The sequence below is a fragment of the Bison bison genome, unplaced genomic scaffold, assembly GCF_000754665.1.
Source record: "Bison bison bison isolate TAMUID 2011002044 unplaced genomic scaffold, Bison_UMD1.0 scf7180017864035, whole genome shotgun sequence".
NCBI lineage: Eukaryota > Metazoa > Chordata > Mammalia > Artiodactyla > Bovidae > Bison > Bison bison.
Window position 1 is genome coordinate 20,062,888 of NW_011494607.1, and position 19,801 is coordinate 20,082,688.

Below are 19,801 nucleotides of genomic sequence, written 5' to 3' on the forward strand. Positions count from 1 at the left end.
GGGAGAAATATCAATAACCTCAGATATGCAGATGACACCACCCTTATGGCAGTGGTCATGTATGGATGTGATAGTTGGACTATAAAGAAAGCTGAGCGCCGAAGAATTGATGCTTTTGAACTGTGGTGTTGGAAAGGACTCTTGAGAGTCCCTTGAACTGCAAGGAGATCCAACCAGTCCGTCCTAAAGGAGATCAGTTCTGGGTGTTCACTGGAAGGATTGATGTTGAAGCTGAAACTCCAATAATTTGGCCACCTCATGTGAAGAGTTGACTTATTGGAAAAGACTATGATGCTGGGAGGGATTGGGGGCAGGAGGAGAAGGGGACGACAGGATGAGATGGCTGGATGGCATCACCGATTCGATGGACGTTAGTCTGAGTGAACTCCGGGAGCTGGTGATGGACAGGGAGGCCTAGAGTGCTGTACTGCATGAGGTCGCAAAGAGACAGACATGACTGAGCAACTGAACTGAACTTGCATGACACAGTCCCTTGGTATCTCTAATTTTCTCTAGTGTTTCTCATTCTATTGTTCTCTATTTCTTTGCACTGATCACTAAAGAAAGCTTTCTCATCTCTCCTTGCTATTCTTAGAACTCTGCATTCAGATGGATATATCTTTCCTTTTCTCCTTTGTCTTTCTCTTCTTTTCTCAGCTATTTGTAAGTCCTCCTCCAATAACTATTTTGCCTTTTTGTATTTCTTTTTCTTGGGGATGGTTTTGATCACGGCCTTCTGTACAATGTTATGAACCTCTCTCTGTAGTTCTTCAGGCACTTTATCAGATCTAATCCCTTGAATCTATTTGTCACTTCTGCTGTACAATCATAAGGGATTTGATTTAGGTCATACCTGAATGGTCTAGAGGTTTTCCCTACTTTCTTCAATTTAAATGTGAATTTTGCAATAAGCTTGAGAGAGTGATGCAAGACCCAACCATTTGGGGTTAATGGTGGGAGTGGTGGCTGTCCAACTGAGAAATCCAAGACGCATAGCAGCACATGCCTACAAACCTTTGGAATCACTGCAGGAGCCTTCATAATGGTAAATATGAAAGAACATTACTATTATTAGAGTTTTCTCATTCTGCAGTATGATTTCACATCAGTGATACTTTCTAATATTTTACTTTGATGCTTTACTGGGTTAAGAATCTAGTTAGATAATTTCTTTTGTCTTTGCTGATAATCAAAATAGAACACATATATTCTTCCTTGGTCACATTCTGTTTCTCCATCCTCTTCAGATTTGCCGTAGCTTTCTTTCCTCCCTCCCCTGAATCCCTCCCTTCCCACCTCCACACCTAGGGACACTTCCTGACTTCACACCATTCAACTGAAGAATTATTTTGATGCTACTATCTTCCACAGGGTCTCCCTACTCTATAGCTGCTGGGATAACTGCTCCCATGCTTACCCTGCCTCCTTTGAATGCTCAAGTTTCCTACCCAGAGTACTCATGACCTACCACAGAACACCAACCTGACACTGTCCAAGAAGCAGCAACAGGAATAGTTACTAAATGTCTAGGCCAGGATATCATGGAGAGTAACTCTTACAAAAATTGAAGCCTTGAAAAATCCTAATTCATTTAGAGGATTCAACAGTGAAAACTTACTTTATAGTAGATTTCAGTATAATTAGATGAATTCACATAATAATCAGTTGTAAACCCTCAGAGAATTTGACTTTAAAGGTGATGGATTTTAGTGGCAGGAATAAAAACAAAGCTTGGGTTGTCTTATTCTTGAGATGTGCTTAGTGAAACAAAATGTCCAGAAATGACATAATTTCCAACTGGCCTATTTTAGCAATGAAATATATGAAACAGCAAAAACCATGTAGGTAATTTCTGTATGTTCTAATAAGCCTTGGTGATAGATTTTTTGCTGATAAAAAAAAAATACAAAACAGAGAAGTAGTTTCATACAATGGTGAGCAGTCCAGAGTTTCTAAGGCCTCACACCTTTAAATGAAAAATAAAGAATAGTAGAGTTGAACTACAGCTGGGGAGAGCACATGAGGTTCACATTTGAGGTTCATGTGAGTCACATATGTGCTAAAGGCACAGTTCTTATATAAATATGCTTTGAGCACACATCCCCAAATGTAAATAGCTACCTTGTACCCTGACTTCAAAGAAAAGTCTCCATTAGGAACACTGTTAGGGATAAGAAACAAGAGGAAAAAAACAAAACCAAAAAGAAAATAAGGTTAGATAGATGCTGTATATAAACTAAACTGTATACAGGTATATATTTTATACATCAATTTTTCAGCATTTCCTTTAAGTCAAGATAATGTTTAAATACAACAGGGTCATTTATTTGGGCATAATAAGTAAATAACACAGGATAAGGAACTTTTGACAAAATTATTTTGATTTTAAATTATCTTGAATTATATACCATGTGTATACCTACAAATCACATTAAAGGAGTAATGACGAAACTTGAAAGATAAATGATGGCTTTCACCCTACTTCATGGGTTATGTGATAGCTTTTACATGAAGTTAATTTTGGGTTCTGCTACTTATTAGTGATTAATAAGGTCATCTGTGGTCCTACATAAGAACATCTTGAAATATTAACTGTTGCTAGTTAACTAATGTTAACATATGACTGTAATATACACAGGACCATCCAACCCTAAATGAGTTGTGAGACATGGAAGGGGAGGAATATGTGACTGTTGAGACTGGCACTCGTAGGCTAGGAGCACTGTGATTACTGTCCTTCAGGCCACATGAGATGTGCAGGGAGAAGGAAGACAATGCAACAGTTTTATCACTGATTTCAGTTACTTTTTTCCAATCGTAACTCCAGCTAGGAACATATTTTAAAAAACCAGAAAAGTGTAAGGAAGAAAATATCACTATCAATCTATGGCAGGAGATAGGAGAATACCTACATTTAGAAGTACTGGAAGGAATCACAAAGAATCATATTAACAGACTGTTTCACATAAAATGCAAAAACTGCCATTTGAAAAAACTAAAAGACACTCAGTGAACTACCAAAATTTACTAATAAAGCAGATGGAAGGTTAATACATGTATATATAACTAATACATACATATGGAAAAAAGTAACATACTTCATGAGTGACATGCCTCATACCAGGCATACCTCATTTTATTGTGCTTTGCAAATAATGTGGCTTTATTTTTTCTTTACAAACGGAAGGTCTGTGGCAATTTCATGTTGAACAAGTCTATCAACGCCATTTTTCCAACAACATTTGCTCACTTCATGTCTCTGTGTCATATTTTGGCAATTCCCTCAGTATTTCAAACTTTTTCATCATTATTTTATTTGTTATGATGATCTGTGATCAGTGATCTTTGATATTACAATTATGACTTATGGAAGGCTCAGATGATGATGGTGAGTGTTTTTTTTAGCAATACAGTCTTTTTATAATAGATTAAGTTATGTACTTTTTTAAAGATATAATACTATTGCACACTTAGATGACTATAGTATAGTGTAAATGTAACTTTTATTAAGCACTAGGAAAACAAAAATTTTGTGTGATTAGCTTTACTGCAATGTTTGTTTTATTGCAGTAGCTGGAACCCAATCCACAATATCTCTAAGGTATGCCTGTATAAAGTTTTAGGGGTGTATGCATGGGTATATGGTATTTCAATTTGGTAAGGTTCCCACACAAATATATTTTTAAAATGCTGTACTGCAACAGATAAAAGCCCAAAGGAATGAAGGGACAAAAGAGAATAAAATTAAATATATGGAAAAAAATGTTCAACTACAAAAAAATTAAGGCACACATTAAAACACTAAAACAAGAAACATTTTATCTATAACAATAAATTACAACAAGTGAGCATATACTGAGACTGTTACTCTCATACACTGCTGACAATTCATACATCAATAGGGATAATCAAAATTGGTACAGCCCTTTTAGAAAGTAATTATCAGTGTGTATGAAAAATTATAAAAAATGGCTACATTATTTGAACCATTAATTTAAAATTTATAAGTCTGTACTCAGGAAATAACTCTAAATAAAGAAAAACCCATAATAATAAAGATGAATGATTGTTTAATTATAGGAGAAAAGTACAATGGAATAGTCATATAATAGAATTATGCAGATATGAAAACATTTTAATGATGCTTATTACTTAAAGGACAATAATAGGCTTTACTTTATCAGTGTTTTCTAAAGTTTTGAAGATGGTCATGTTATATAGTTTATACAAAGTTAATTTTGCAAAATTGATTATGAATTTCAAGAGCAGTGAACATTCAAATATTATGAAAAAACTTAGCCAAATATTAAAATATACATAGGTGATGAAGTTAAAGGGAGAAATACAGTAATAAATGGGAAGCCTGGGTGACTCAATGGTAAAGAATATGCCTGCAAGGCAGGAGGCATGGGTTTGATCCCTGGATCAGGAATCTCTCCTGGAGAAGGAAATGGCAACCCACTCCAGTATTCTTGCCTGGGAAATCCCATGGACAGAGGAGTCTGGTGGGCTACAGTCCACGGGGTTGCAAAGAGTTGGACATGACTTAAAAACAACAGCAATGGTAATAAATAGATTAAAACTAAACATAATTATATATGTAATTCCCATTATGCTATAATACACACTAATTTGACAGGTATAAGAAGTAGAATTAAAATATGTTGCTTACCTCTCTTTCATCCATATTCAACCACTGCTTTGGATCTTCTTCAGTAGCTAGAAAGGCTATCAATTCCAAAGCAGTAAGGCGAGTTTGACGTCTTGATGAGACAAATATCAAAACAGGTTTGGCTGGAGAATGGCTTCTAATTGCTATTGAAAAATTGTAGAAAATAAAATAGTAAGCCACTTAAACCAGAATCTGAATTTCATTAGGATATCAAACAAATGCATGAAAACTAAGGATGTAAATGATTTAATCGAATTCTTAATTTGGTCATGAAATTTTGACATTATACTGGAGAAATGATAGGAAAGGAAAGGTAGCTGTCTCTACTTAGCGGAATTTTTTGCCCAAGACAGGGAAAAGTGAACTATCTTGACTCCTGGTTCAGTTCTGACCTGCCAAGGAAGGAGACTGAAAAGCTGAGACTCTCCATAAACAACTGTATATGGACACAACTGTACAGGGATACTAGATCTCAGGTTGGGTTTTCTATTTTTGAGTTGTGTTTCTGCTTGCCTAAGCAATGATACTACAGAGTTAGTTGGTCCTGGGGTCTGGAGAGAGAATCAAGACCTGAGGCAGGGGTGGGGTTGAAGGAAAGCCACAAAAAATTCCTTTTATTTTTGTCCTGTCACCAGTAGATAGAAAAATTAAGTGAGTTTGTATCAATAAATTAGCCAGATATGTCATAAAAATGTTTTCCCCAAAACATAAGCATAAGGTTTAAAGTGGTAAGATAAGAGAATGCAGAAGAGAGCTGAAGAAAATACCATGCTTGAATCCATGTCTGAGTGACGGCACACAGGGAATAGGCACACAAGATAAGTAGTTTGAAAACTGGGTAATAAGACCGAAAAAATATTACTTAAATAGCCATACAAATCATTTGACTTAACTGGGATTGAAGTTTCTTTGCTATGCATAGGTTCCAAAATACTGATAAGATGGCACAAGGAGAATTTATACTTATGTGTACATAGGTCTCTTAAAACAGTCAGAGATATGAGAAATTTTTATACTAAAAAGTACAACTTCCTTGTAATTTCTTGTTTGAAATGTGAGCTGCAGAATTTCTTTTTTATGGGGTAAAAGAACAAGGTTCATAAATGGAAATGTTGACATGACCTTGGCTATATTTATACCTAAGAGTGAGAAATAAAGCTACCACAAAATCATAAATGTAAACTCAAAGAAATATAGTGATCCACTACAGGTATAATAAAGAGTTTACAAGGATAGCTGCTGTACTTATGCAATATTTAGAGAAGTGTAGGCATAGTTAATTTACTGTTGATTTACATAATATAAATTGCTTCATTTCAATCACTGGTTTGGAATCAGTCATTCCTTAAATGGAACCAATCCATCAAACATACTATGAAAAATTAACACATTCACAGTTGATCAGAATTTATAGAATGCAAATGGTAATACTTTGATAAATCATATTAGAGATACATTTAAAATACACATATTAGCACAATATTGGTATCATTGGTGCACATAATCATGAATGAATGAATGTGCCTCTTTTTTAAACCTCAAACATTTAATGGATTTTTTGCTGCTGCAAGAACAGGTGTGGCTGAACAGCTCATGGCAGATTTATTGTTCATTAGTGATTTTGTACAATGCTTCTTTGGAGGTGTAAATAATCTGAACTGCCAAGATTGGTCTCCAGTTCACAATCAATACTTTGCTTCTGTCATAAGGCTAATTACAGCAGCTAAAAAGTCACCTCACAACTGTCACCTCACAATCAACAGCAGTTCACATTAGAGAATTTATTTTGGAGGTTATTTTTAATTGATATAATAAATATTCCTTATGCAGCCTAAACATGAAAACATGTTTCAATAAAATAGGAGTGTTATTTTTAAATCTTTCCTGCCTGCCTAATTTGTTAGAAAGGGAAAAACAAAAAATAAAACATAAACACATACATAGCCAAAAACAGTACTTAAAATTTTCAGATGATTTCTGATAAAAATTAATATTATGAGTCTAAAATAAATATTCTACTTGTCATTTACTCAAGTTACTATCATAATACCTTAATAAATTAATTTTAAGAATAATTTGATTTTTTTAGAGTACATACATTTATTCTACTATGAAGACACTTTAACTTATGAAATCAAACTTTCAATAGTCAGTTCAATATATATTAATATTCCTCAACAGTTAAGGTAAATAGTTCTAGATATTTGTAGAAGTTGGAGCAGCACCACCCTTTCAAAGAAGCCCACGATATTTAGAATGCATTTAAAGGCCACCATACAAAACGGTTGTTATTCATCCCAGGAAATCTGAAGCTTACCCTGAAATGTAGGCTTATTCATACTAGCCATACGAGGACAGTAATGTTGACCTGGGAAACCCTGAATGTGAACTTCCAGTGGAACTGGGCGTACTGATGGTCGGAAGTTGAACAAGCCCATCTAGAGTAAAAAGGAGAGAGAAACCATTTCCAGTTTTTATAATTTATAATATTCTACTGCCTCCTTAATAAGGCCCTAACCCATACCATGAAATGTCTGGTTTACCAATCTTTCACATACCTGACGAATATTGAGCCAGTCAGCAAGGTCTCTGGCATTAGCTAATGCAGTGGATAGTCCAACTATCCTAACAGGCTTTTCTGTGTGGGATGAGATGAAATTCGTTCGAGATACAATGACTTCTAGAACAGGGCCTCTTTCTTCCCCTAAGAAAGAGGAATAATGGATGTTAATCATTTAACAAGTCCTGATGCTAGCTGCTGCAGGTATGACAAGTCCAAGTTTGTAAACTGGATTCAGATGCAGTGGTACCCACCGAGCAGATGGATCTCATCTATGATGAGAATAGTGACTTGCTTTACATAGTTCCTATTTTGCCAGCTTCGGCTGACTCCATCCCACTTCTCTGGTGTGGTCACAATAAGGTCAGCCTTGGCAATGGATTTCATATCAGGAGTTACATCTCCTGTCAGTTCAATAACTCTGCAGGAGAATAAAAATTATCCCTTTAAATTTTCAGGTAACACATGAGCTTAGAAAAAATATGGCCTTCAAAATAAAATTTTACTATGCTTAAAACTACTTTATCTCCCTTTGACTTCTGAAATTTTTTGACTTGAGTCCAAAACAGATATTTCTTAATGATTCTAAGATGATTTCCTCCCATAAAATGAAGAATGTATAAAAGCAAATCACTGTGATCTAACTTCTATGCAGATATGCAAGAGTATCAAACTTTGTTTTGATTATGTTTACAAAGTCTCTACCCTTTGTGATTTTACAGAGGTGAACTCACACCTCCTCCTTATGTTGGAATAAACACCTTTCTAATGAGGGAAAGTGTTAACTTATTAAGACAAAAGGAGGCATTCATTAAGAATATGATTGTGTGTAAGTTTCATTTCTTTTCTTAGGTTGAAATTGTCTAGATATTATAGGCAAATTCAAATATATAAGGACACAAACAAGGTAAGTTGGGGCAAATATTGTCTTCCCATTCTGAGAAGATCTCAGAATTATTGTGAGAAAGAAGGAAAATTGAAGGCTAACTCCAAATTTTAGGTAACCATGAAGTCATTTTTATATCTGTTTTGACTTTCAAAAAACAGAAAAAAAAATCAAGATTAGTTCCTCCAAGGATAGCATTCCCAAAGCTTTTTGTTCCTTTTATTATTTTTTTACATTTTATTTATTATTTTGAATAGGTAATATATTTGTATGGTTCAAAGTATATATATATATGTAGTAAATAGTCTCTGCAAAATGGATATTCTCATCACCTGATTCTCATTCTAAAACAAACACATATTTATATTCTTCACCAAGTTTTAAAAACAAAAGGGGAATACTTAAGTTAAAAACATTTCTTTAAACAGTATCTTGGAAGATCTATTTCTCAGTATATAGAATTCATTTTTTTCATAGAGTAAGACAATATTTTCATTGTGTGAATGTGTCATAATATATTTAGTGATGCTCCAGCAGTCACTCAGGATACATGCAATCTTGCTATTAAAAAAATATTATAATAAGTAACCTTGTCAGTAGTAAAAAAAATTTTTTTAAGTCATGTTCTCCAATGATTTTCTTTTTCTTTTTTTGGTAAATTATTTACATGCAAAATGCCTTCTAAGGAGTTTTTGGAAGCTACTTTGAAGTGTGTGAAAGAAAAATAGAGACATATCTTATTTTTCTTTTGTTTTTGAATCTAAAGTTTTGAGAAAATTTTCTTGCCAAATAAAAGTTTAAGTAAATTAAGGGCTTTCATTTTTCAATCTTGAAACAAGTGAGAATATTGATAACATTTTAACTATAACACTTTTAAATAAAATGAAAATCATTTAAAAGCATTCAACAGTTTTATGCAAATCTTTTATTTCCTGATCTTTTTCAATTATTCATCACATATCTTCTGAAAAGTAAGAACTTACTTTTTACCAAGTTTTTCTTCTATTCTAACTTTCCAATCATCCATTCGTTCACGTACTAGGGCTTTTAAGGGTGCAATATATACTGCCTAAAATGGGGATACAAAAAGATCTCATAAAAACAGTGACATCATTTTCAAATAAAGGTAAACTCAATAAAATTTATCAAAATATAAGTGTAGTTAAATGTATCTTTTAATACTGAAAGACTTAAAATTTTAAATTAATGGGAAAATGTCATTAGCTTAAACTACATTTAGCCAAAGTAAGACTTGAATGTAACAAATCATGAAAATACTGACATAGATAATTTTAAATATTTTTTAAAAAGCACCATTGGTATTTTCTTTAGGTGGTTTATAATGAAATTATCATTTAAAATTTTTTAATTTTAATTGGAGGATAATTGCTGTACAATATTGTGTTGGCTTCTGCCATACAACAACATGAATGAGTCCTAAGTATACATATGTGCCCTCTCTGTTGACCCTCCTTACCACTCCCTACTGCACATCACCCCTCTTGGTTGTCACAGAATGAAATTATCTTTTAACATAATGTGAAAATTTTTTAAAAACTAGGAGATAATAAATTATATATACTATAACCCTTTCATGAAAAAAGCTACTAATTTTGAAATTATACAGATAAATAATCCAGCTGTTTAAATTTTAATGTAGATTTTATGGAAGACGCCAATGCCAGTCATACATTTTAGGTGTTCTACAATTTAGAAAACAAAAATAAATTAAAAATAAAAAACCCTGGTCTTTAATAATCTAAACTTTCATACAGATTACTTACTGGAAAAAAATTCTTTCCTGTATAGAATGTTTCGAATTTAGAACAGAGCTCTACTGGTTGTGTTAAATTTGTCTCCTAATGGCTTCCCTAGTAGCTCATCTGGTAAAGAAGGCGCCTGCAGTGCAGGGGACCCTGGTTTGACTCCTGGGTTGGGAAGATCCCCTGGAGAAGGGATAGGCTACCCACTCCAGTATTCTTGAGCTTCTCTGGTGGCTCAGATGGTAAAGAATCCACCTGCAGTGTGGGAGACCTGGATTTGATCCCTGGCTTGGGAAGATCCCCTGGAGAAGGGAACACTCCCTGGAGAAGGGAATGGCCACCCACTCCAGTATTCTTGCCTGGAGAATTCCATGGACAGAAGAGCCAGGCAGGCTACAGCTGGGGGGTCACAAAGAGTCGGACACAACTTAGTGACTTTTGTTTTCACTTTTTTTCACTTTCAATGGATCCATAGCCACATAATAAACTTAAGAGTGAAAGAAAGTAAAAGTGAAGTCGCTCAGTCGTGTCCAACTCTTTGCGACCCTGTGGACTGTAGCCTACCAGGCTTCTCTGTCCATGGGATTCTCCAGGGGATCTTCCTGACCCAGGGATCGAACCCAGGTCTCCCGCATTGGAGGCAGAAGCTTTAATCTCTGAGCCACCAGGAAAACATAAAGTTAAGCAGGGAAGAATAGCTACTAAATGAAAATCATTGAAAAAGGAAGTTAAAACATTTCTAAAATCACAAATGATGAGGAAAAGAGTGCATAATTCTAATCATAACAAATAAATTCACTTTTTTGGAAAAAAAGGTTTCTGAGAGTACTTCGCATTTCAAGAAAGCTTAAAATCAACACTTATTTGACTCGACACATTATTTACATTAATAATAGCATGGCCATTTGGAGAAATGTGGAATAAAGGCTGCCTTGGTATTTCCTGAGGGTAATCAGCTGAATTTATTAACGTATATTTCCTTCACAGCCAAAGGGTTTGATTATGATTAATGATTATGAATCATTATATTTCTTATAAGTATGGCTATGAACTACATATCTTAAAATGAAATTTCCTATGAATTATAGATACTTTACAATGAGGAAAGGACATGTGAGTGCCAATAAGTACATTAGAAATCTAACTAAAGGACTCCAAAGTATTAATATAAATTTCCTTGTGGCCATTTACTCATATATTGATCTGGGCCCCCGTGGAAAACTCACAAGAGAGTGGCAAACTCACAAGAGAGTGGCAAATCTATTCAGTAAGTCCTGCCAGTATATTTAGAACTGGCTAATTTACAGATTGTAAAGTATGTTTTATAATTGAATGTAAATATGTGATTGTTTCCAACTGACCTTTGAAGTAGGGTACTTGTTGAAGACTCTGAAAATGGCTAATTCAGCTGCAACAGTCTTTCCTGATCCAGTGGGTGCTCCAAGTAGGACATTACAGTCTGTGTGATACAGCGTATGAAATATTTGTGTCTGCACAGGGTTAAAGTGGCTGAAGTTGTACAGTGCTTCATATGCTTCACAGCCCAAAGCTGTGACAGGTAAAGGCTGAAGATCCAGTAATTCTGAAAAGATTCAACAAGTACATACAAAACTGGAGAACATGCACATTATAAAATACTGTCTTTTTGAAACAAATTATAATAATCCTTAATGCTTTAGAGGGAAAAAAGGATTAACCAATTCTTATATACTAGTTACAGATCTCCCCCCCCCCCTCATTACCACAATTACGATATTGACATATCATAATTTTGCTTTTCTGGCAGAGCTCCCTCTAAGACAGTGCTAATGATCTTCCAATCAGGAAAGAGATCTAAATGACAGGTATATGGATATATGCATGTTTTAGAAGAAAACTAAATTTACACCAACCTGTAGAAGAAGGAAAACCACTTGCAAACTAGTATAAAACAGTTACTAAGAACAAATAACTCTTCATTTGTTAGATAATTGACAAAACAGAGTGGTTGAGTACACTGTTGTTCTAGACAATGCAAACTAACAACCTAAAATAAGAAGAAACTTGTGTGGGAGTTTTAAATCAGAGCATGACTGGGTAAATAAGAACTGTGCTGAGAAAACATGGAAAATCCTAGCTGATTCGAGCTCAGTGGAATGCCTGAATATATACTTGGATCCACACAGAACTAGAAATCACTGAGGTTACATCATGTGTTTTTTAATACCAATTGATATGTCATGGTGGTACATTTGTTGCATTTAAAAATGTAGTCAGAAAATCATCTAAATACATAAATAAACATGCTTATCCACTCAACAAAGAAGGGATTAAATGAGAATTAAAATATAACATCAATACATGTTAAAATCAGGTACTACAACCATAGAGACCTAGTAGTGATGTTGGTAGCATATGTTAAAAACACCCACAAAAGAGAAACAGACTCAGAGACACAGAGGACAGACTTGCGGTTGCCAAGGGGAAGGAAGAGAAGAGGGATGGACTGAGAGTTTGGGGTTGGTAGATTCAAATTATTACATTTAGTAGGGATAAACAACAAGGTCCTAATGTATACCACAGGGAACTAGTCTTAATATACTGTGATAAACCATAATGGGAAAACTATTAAAAGTGTACATATGTATATCTAACTGGGTCACTGTGCTATACTGCAGAGACTGACACAACACTGTAAATCAACTACATTTTAATCAAAAAATAAAGCACCATTTTTAAGTTTTTTATTTTGAGATTCTAGGTATCACAAAGCTTATTTGATGAAAGAAAATCAGAAAAGTCTTCTTCAATGAATAGATCAATAGATATTACAATTTCATTATTTTTTGAGAAATCATAATGATTATAGAGATGAAGGTACAGTAATACAGCAACAGTGAGTGTCATTCTTGTTAACTGAACTAGGCTTAGTTTAATGTATTTGGAACTCAAATTAAAAAAACAAATTTAGGCCTGCATTAGTGTCTACATTTGATTTCGAAAAGTCTCTTCTCAAACTCTATTGATAAATAAGATGGGTTTTTACTTAAATTCAGACAATTTTAAAGCATAGATACTTTTAAACATGAACTAAAAACAACAATTTTGGAAAATCAATGATTCAAGTTACTATTCCACATGTTACCTGTATGGGGAGGATGTCTCTCTGGTAGAATCAGGTGTTGAAAGTTGATAATACATACAGCCTCAGCTCCTAACCATCGATCAGACACTGCTCGGATGTAGTATTGGGAAGGCAGAGGCTCAAAAATAGGGATTGTAAATACCAGTAGTTGAGCTTCTTTACTGATGACCTAATGTGAAATAAAGTATAAAATGAATATGGTTATTCTAGTAGCCTAGAGGCCTTATTATTCTCTTGTAAAAACAATGGTATCTACAGCAATATGTACTAAAGAGAAAGAAAATATCTTGGATTTCTAAATAGCTGAGATATTCAGATACTTCAGAAACTTGTAGGTGGTCATCCTCTGAGGAGATCTGATATTATAGAAGGAAAAACATATGCTGAACTTATAATATTTACATATACATATCATTATGTATTATCAAGTTACCAATTTAACTCATTATCATAATTTTCCTAACTTCATTCATTCAAGTACTTAACTTCATGTTTACCAAATTATTCATTTAATATTTAAAAAAAATCTTTCACTACCATAAGTGGAATAACAGAACACTTGGCATAAATAAAAGATAATCATGAACACAAATGCAATGAAGATAAAATATTGCTATAAAATTCTATAGATGTCCACTCAGGCCTAAAGCTTGTTTCGCTTTGATAAAAAGAGAAATTAGGAATGAAGCATCATAGTGAATTCCATCAAACTGAGTCTTTCTGGAACTTTAAAAAAGAATGTCTTTTATATAATGTACTCAGTAGTCTTAATACTGTGCCTGTATAACACTAAAGTTATTTTTTATTTATTTAATTTTAAAAATTTTATTTATTCCACCCACTTGACACATTCCACCCCTCTGGAATCTATGCCTTAAACCATTAGAAAGATTATAATTCAATTTCTCAGATGAAAATCACATTGAATATATGAATATTATAACATTTAATCACTATTCTCTTTTAAAACCAAACAGAAACATAAAACATAATAAATAAAGCTTCAGTGGCATTGTGAAATTGTAGAGAAATAGGTAAAAACAGAAATTATTTAGTTTATATTTTCTTTTCAATGATAGCAACAAAATGATAGAGTCACATAGATATATTTACCTGTTTTTTTAGAACTAGGAAATACTCTGAATGATAAATATGATCATTTGTAGGATCTTCTACCCAAATCCACCAGGGTTCTCCTACTGTCCCATGGACCTAGAAGGAAAATAGTATCCTAATACTATATATTTTAATTCAAGTAAGGGATTCTATTGTTAGCATTCCCAGAACCCATTCCTTTCTCTCTTTTTAACAGATTTATTGATATGGAATTTACATAACAAAGTTTACTCACTTAAAGTATACAGTTCAATAGTTTTAATACTTTTACAAAGTTTTGTGACCATCTTTATAATCTAATTTTAGGACATTTTCATCATCCCCTAAAGAACCTTGTACCCTATCCATCTTTCCATCATATCAACCTCCAACTCTTGACAACCACAGTCTATTTTCTTTCTCTATAGACTTGCCTGTTTTCGACATTTCATGTAAATGGAATCATATGCGACTGGTTTCTTTCACTTGCCATAATATTTTCATTCATGTCATAGCATGCATCAGTCCTACATTCCTTCTTACTAACAGGTAATATTCCATTGGATAGATATATTGTGTTCTGTGTACTCATTCCTCTCCATTTTTATTCCTAACAAAGCCTAGACTTATTCAGTATGTTCATCTCTTTTTCTCTCTCATGTAACATTGAAGGCTACCCCACCACCGAGAGTAATTTTGGTTAGCATACGCTAATCAGCTTATAGTATCCCCTTCACAAGAGCATGCGGCAAGGGACAGGCACATGGCCAGAACTGGCCCAATCGGGCTAAAGAAAAGGTGCATGCTCTGGGCTGCTGAAGCAGGGAGTATTTTTTCCCACTCTCTGTTAACTGTGAACAAGGAAGCATGAATACATTTGAGAAGTAGTAAAAAATATCAGCAGAGAAAAGAGATGGAAAGATCCTGGCTTTGGAACAGTATTCTTAAACAGAAGACTCAGTCATCTTTAGGGGCTCTTCTACCCATGGACCTGTCATTCTGTAAGAGGATGTATCTTCTTTGGGCTTCCCTGGTGGCTCAAGTGGTAAAGAATCTGCCTGCATTGCAGGAGCTGCAGGTGACGCAGGTTCGGTCCCTGGGTCAGGAAGATCCTCTGGAGGAGGGCATGACAACCCACTCCAGTATTCATGCCTAGAGAAGCCATGGACAGAGGAGCCTGTGGGCTACATACAGTCTATGGGGTCGCAAAGAACTGGACATGACTGAAGTGACTTAGCACACACACATACCTTCTTTTCCTTAAGTCAGTTTGAGACTACTCATATTTGCTATTCTTACAGCCAACAGTATTCTAACTGATAAAAGCAGCTATGCATTGTGGGAGATTTATTATGTATCTTAAGAGAAGAAAATAGGGTAAAAAATCTAAAACTTCTATGTATTCCAATATATAAAAACTAGAGTTTATGGCTAATGGTAATCTTATATTTTACATAAATTTTATATTTATAAAAATATTAAGTATAATTTTCTTTCATCTTATCCTCACAGAAATTCTGTGAGAAAGATAATTATTATTATAATACATGTTTACAGATGAGGAAACTGAAAGAATGAATGGTTAGGACACTTTAAGGCCAATGGTTGATTTCAGTTAGGGCTATGGTTGGGTATAATAAAATGCATTCACCTTAAAGAGGTACTAATGTCATGCAGATGATGACATTATGACAAATATTGTAAATATGCAGACAATATTTACTTACACTTAACTAGAACCTTATAAAGTAGGCACTGCTATACTACATTTACTGATTTTCATTCCCCACTGGCCTCTTGAAAGGACTGACACTTGCCTGTCTGTACCTGCAATCTCCTTTCTACTGTACTCTTTGTATAGTAACTGGTGCAAAGATAGACCTTAAAGTTATTGAGTGTTTCCCTGGTGGCTCAGTGGTAAAAGAATCTGCTTGCAATGCAGGAGACCCAGGATCAATCCCTGGGTCAGGAAGATCCCCTGGAGAATGAAATAGCAATCCACTCCAGTATTCTTGCCTGGAGAATTCCACGGACAGAGGAGCCTGGCAGGCTACAGTCTATGGTGTTGCAAAGAGTAGGACATGCCTGAGCAGCTAATACACAAAGAATTACTGACTGAATAAGAGGATCCAGAGTGGATTTTCAACGTGCGTATGTGTGTGTATATACACACACACATACACACATAGTAACAGCTAAGTTTTAGAAGAAAGAACAGAAGTAGGGGTAAAAACAGAAATAGGAAAGGGATGGAAGCCAAAGAAGGACATTGGCAAGGACAATGTATAGCACTTAATGCTTATGGAAATAAAGAAGATAACTAAGGAAAGGCTATTTATTATGGCAATCAGTCAGTCTTTGGTGATCACTGAAGTAGTTGTCTCAGTGGGAATCAGACAACCAGGAGGTAAATGTAGATTACTCCTACAAGTCTAACAGTGAAGAAGAGAATGATAGTTTGAGAAACATCAGGATTTTAAAAGGGCTCTTTTAGCATGAAGAATCTTGAATTTTAAGTACATTAAAATGACAGAGTACATACAGCTAGAAAAAAAAATGAAAGAGGATAGAATTAAAGTCGCTATGGAGTTGAAACCACTATACCATTGTTTCATGTGACATTTTAGGTTTCCTATAATTCTCTGATGGAGTCTCATTGGTTGACATATTATTCATCTATTATACCACATGCTTACCTTGAGGATGAGAGTAAATACTATTACAATGTTTTAAATGATTCTTCAATGTATATTCTTTTTAAAGGATTTTCTATACGCCTTGAGGACAGATGTAGGGAGGTATAGTTGAACCTGGAGTACAGACATATTTCCTTAATGTAGGTAGATTTAGGTGTTTTCCATGTCTACCTGATCATTCCAAGAGAAATCAGGAGAGATGCTAAGCGTCACTCGGAGGACAGTCCGTGTGATGGGCTGAATGGATGCTTCCATCGTTACAGAAGGAATCTGATGAACACATTGTTTGACCTTGAGCCCAATATTCACATGATGCAGAATGTGACCTGCAGGGAAAACATCACTTAGAAGAAATGTGTCCAGACAGGAAAGAAGCAATAAAATCTGACTTGTAAATGGGATTTCAGAGAAGGTGATTTTATTGCTTGTTTTATGATTTGCTATGTAGAATGGTTGACATTCTTGACCTGGCATGTTTGAATATTTTTTAATAGTTAACTTGAATTAGCAATTCATAGCTCTGAAAACCAGTATCAGGATTTTTTCTTTTTTCAGCTATTAAGAGGGTTCTTAAAATTACTGAAACTTGATAGTTTTTAAACTACTATAAACAGTTCTACTTTTCTCCTAGTCAGTTTAAGACACATTATAGGAAACACAGATAAAATATAAAATATGGCCAATCTAGCACAAAATTAACCACTTATATATACATATTTTCATAAATGTTGAGATCCTGAAATATAGATATGCAGGAAAGCATCAGGGTGGCGTTGGGGGGCTCACAAACAGACGTGACTAACTAGAAACATTTTCCTACTCTAATTCAAGCGACTAAGTGGAAATAGGTTATATTTTTTATAGGATCAGTATTTCTTATGTGTCCTGGTGGTTCATAATATAATTTTTTTAAAGCACATTTATAAGTAAACCAAAATGTTTTATGTACACTAAAGTTTGAAACTAAGGTGATTCCTCTTATTTAATAAAATATTTACATTAGAAAATGCGAGTAATCCCAACTTTCTAGTTCATTTATTGATACCTCCCTTTTTTCATTCCATCTTAGAAGTATTCTTATTACACAGGGGAAATAACTATCCCAGCCTCTCCTTGTATCTATGGGCCTTTTGCCAAACCCCTGTTCTCCTCAGCCTGCCTCCCTTCATGCGTTAAGCTTATTCTATTCAGAATCTGAAACATTACCTAATCCGTGTTTGTTCAACAGAATGTTAAGGCACATGGCAAGATATGCAGGGATAATTTTTCAGAATTATGTGGAAAGCATAGAAGACCAAATACTATTTACATACTGATACCAACAGTATTTAAAGATCTATACATATATAATGATGAGGCTCATTTAGAATCTGAAAAATTGTACAGTGTATTGCTGACATACTTTTTTTATTGAAATACTGTTGATACACATAACAAAAGGCAATGAAATGAATTAAATATTGAGAAATAATTTGAGAATAAATGTCATTAACTAATTCTCATTATTTGTAGCTAAGATTGTATCTGTAAAATAATCAAGGGTATGACAACCTAAACTCCATTTTAACTAATAATTTCATTGAGTAACTACATAAAATTTAAAGATTTTTCAGAAGTTTAAATTTTGCTTGAGTTTAGATCAATTAAAAAACAAATAAAATGGTAAAAGTTTATCTGTAGTAAAATGAAAATTCATAGTGCTTTTTGTAACATTAAGCAAAATATTTTAATTGCATGTAACAGTTACATTAAAACATTTTTGCTTCCTTCTTACCTATTTCATCTTTCCTCATATCTTTCAGCTTATCCACAGTAAGATTTTTTTCTTCTAATCTTGTTAGAATGTGTGGTGGTAAGACTGAAAATTGTCTCAAAGGGCTAGTCCAACCCCAAAGCCTCTTGTCAATGACTTTACTAAGATTCAGGAGCCTGTAGGTCATGGCAGGCCAGCGTTTCCTCAAAGCAATTTCAAAAAGAGCACGGACAATTCTAGCTGCATTCTGAAGAATGAAAAGGGGGATTGGTGGTTAGGTCCAATGTCATTTTTAATTTATCAATGAAATTATTATTCAGACTCAGTTTAAAAAGTATGTCAAACTGCATCCTTTAATTGTGGGCAACATCTATCCTCATATACCTCTAATTATCTTTATTATTTTTACACAAGAATAATCGATCCTTTTATGTGGATGCTATTCTGGTTAATTCTCCAAGAATAGCTTTATTTCCAAGTTCTTAGGAAGTTCCACATCACATCTCCCTAAACAGGAATGAAGCAGATGAGACAAAAGGCATGTGAAATATTTAGGAGGTTATGGAAACCATTTAGAATCTAAGAGACAGCAGTGGCTGTCCTTGGGTATACAGTGTAATGATCAAATTTATAAAGCTGTTTGGAGAAATGCAGAAGACTTGGGATCCAGTCAGAGAAAAATTAGTGAGAAAAGAATAACAAAAAATGTTGATGAGTGCAACTACCCATATTAATGGCTTCCTTACAAACCAGACAATGTGCTCATTGCTTTATATATATTATCTCATTTAATTTTTATGACAAATGCATTTGGTCTTGATATTATGATTTTATAGATGAAGATACTACAGTTTAGTGATTTTAATAATTTGGAAAGTTGCTGTCAGAGTATCTTCTGAAAGCTAGATCTAAACATTAACAAAGTTAACACCAAGATTCTAAATTCAGTGACCTGAGGAAAACTTGATTCACAGACATACAGAAAGACACAATAATTGAGGCTCTTTTTCACATAATTAGTTTTCAATTGTTTTGCTTCCTTCTATTATTAACTTTTCAGATCGTTTTATGGAAGATTATTTTAAAAATCATGACTTAGAGACATCTATAATATCTAATAACATGTGAATTTGAAAATGAGGAATGTTAAATCTGGTCAAAATCATAAAAATAGATTAAAAATAATGAGATTTTAAATAGAAAAAAAGCAAACATGATATGGCTTGAAATTATGAGGTGAAAAATAATCGTA

General features: G+C 34.0%; 1 protein-coding gene across 2 annotated transcripts in view; it reads right to left on the reverse strand.

Moving 5' to 3' along the window:
* Positions 1-19,801, reverse strand: part of ASCC3 (activating signal cointegrator 1 complex subunit 3) — a 341,661-nt gene that overhangs the window by 101,921 nt on the left and 219,939 nt on the right. For both annotated transcript variants that reach the window (XR_824792.1, XM_010834747.1), the window contains exons 21-30: positions 18,571-18,796; positions 16,968-17,122; positions 14,119-14,217; positions 13,006-13,174; positions 11,243-11,463; positions 9,102-9,187; positions 7,487-7,653; positions 7,231-7,376; positions 6,990-7,110; positions 4,673-4,815 (exon numbers count right to left, since the gene is read on the reverse strand). Coding sequence is in view for 1 of the 2 variants with exons in the window: in XM_010834747.1 (XP_010833049.1) it covers positions 4,673-4,815; positions 6,990-7,110; positions 7,231-7,376; positions 7,487-7,653; positions 9,102-9,187; positions 11,243-11,463; positions 13,006-13,174; positions 14,119-14,217; positions 16,968-17,122; positions 18,571-18,796 (1,533 nt within the window). In the remaining variant the exon portion in view is untranslated. The remainder of the gene's footprint in view (positions 1-4,672; positions 4,816-6,989; positions 7,111-7,230; positions 7,377-7,486; positions 7,654-9,101; positions 9,188-11,242; positions 11,464-13,005; positions 13,175-14,118; positions 14,218-16,967; positions 17,123-18,570; positions 18,797-19,801) is intronic.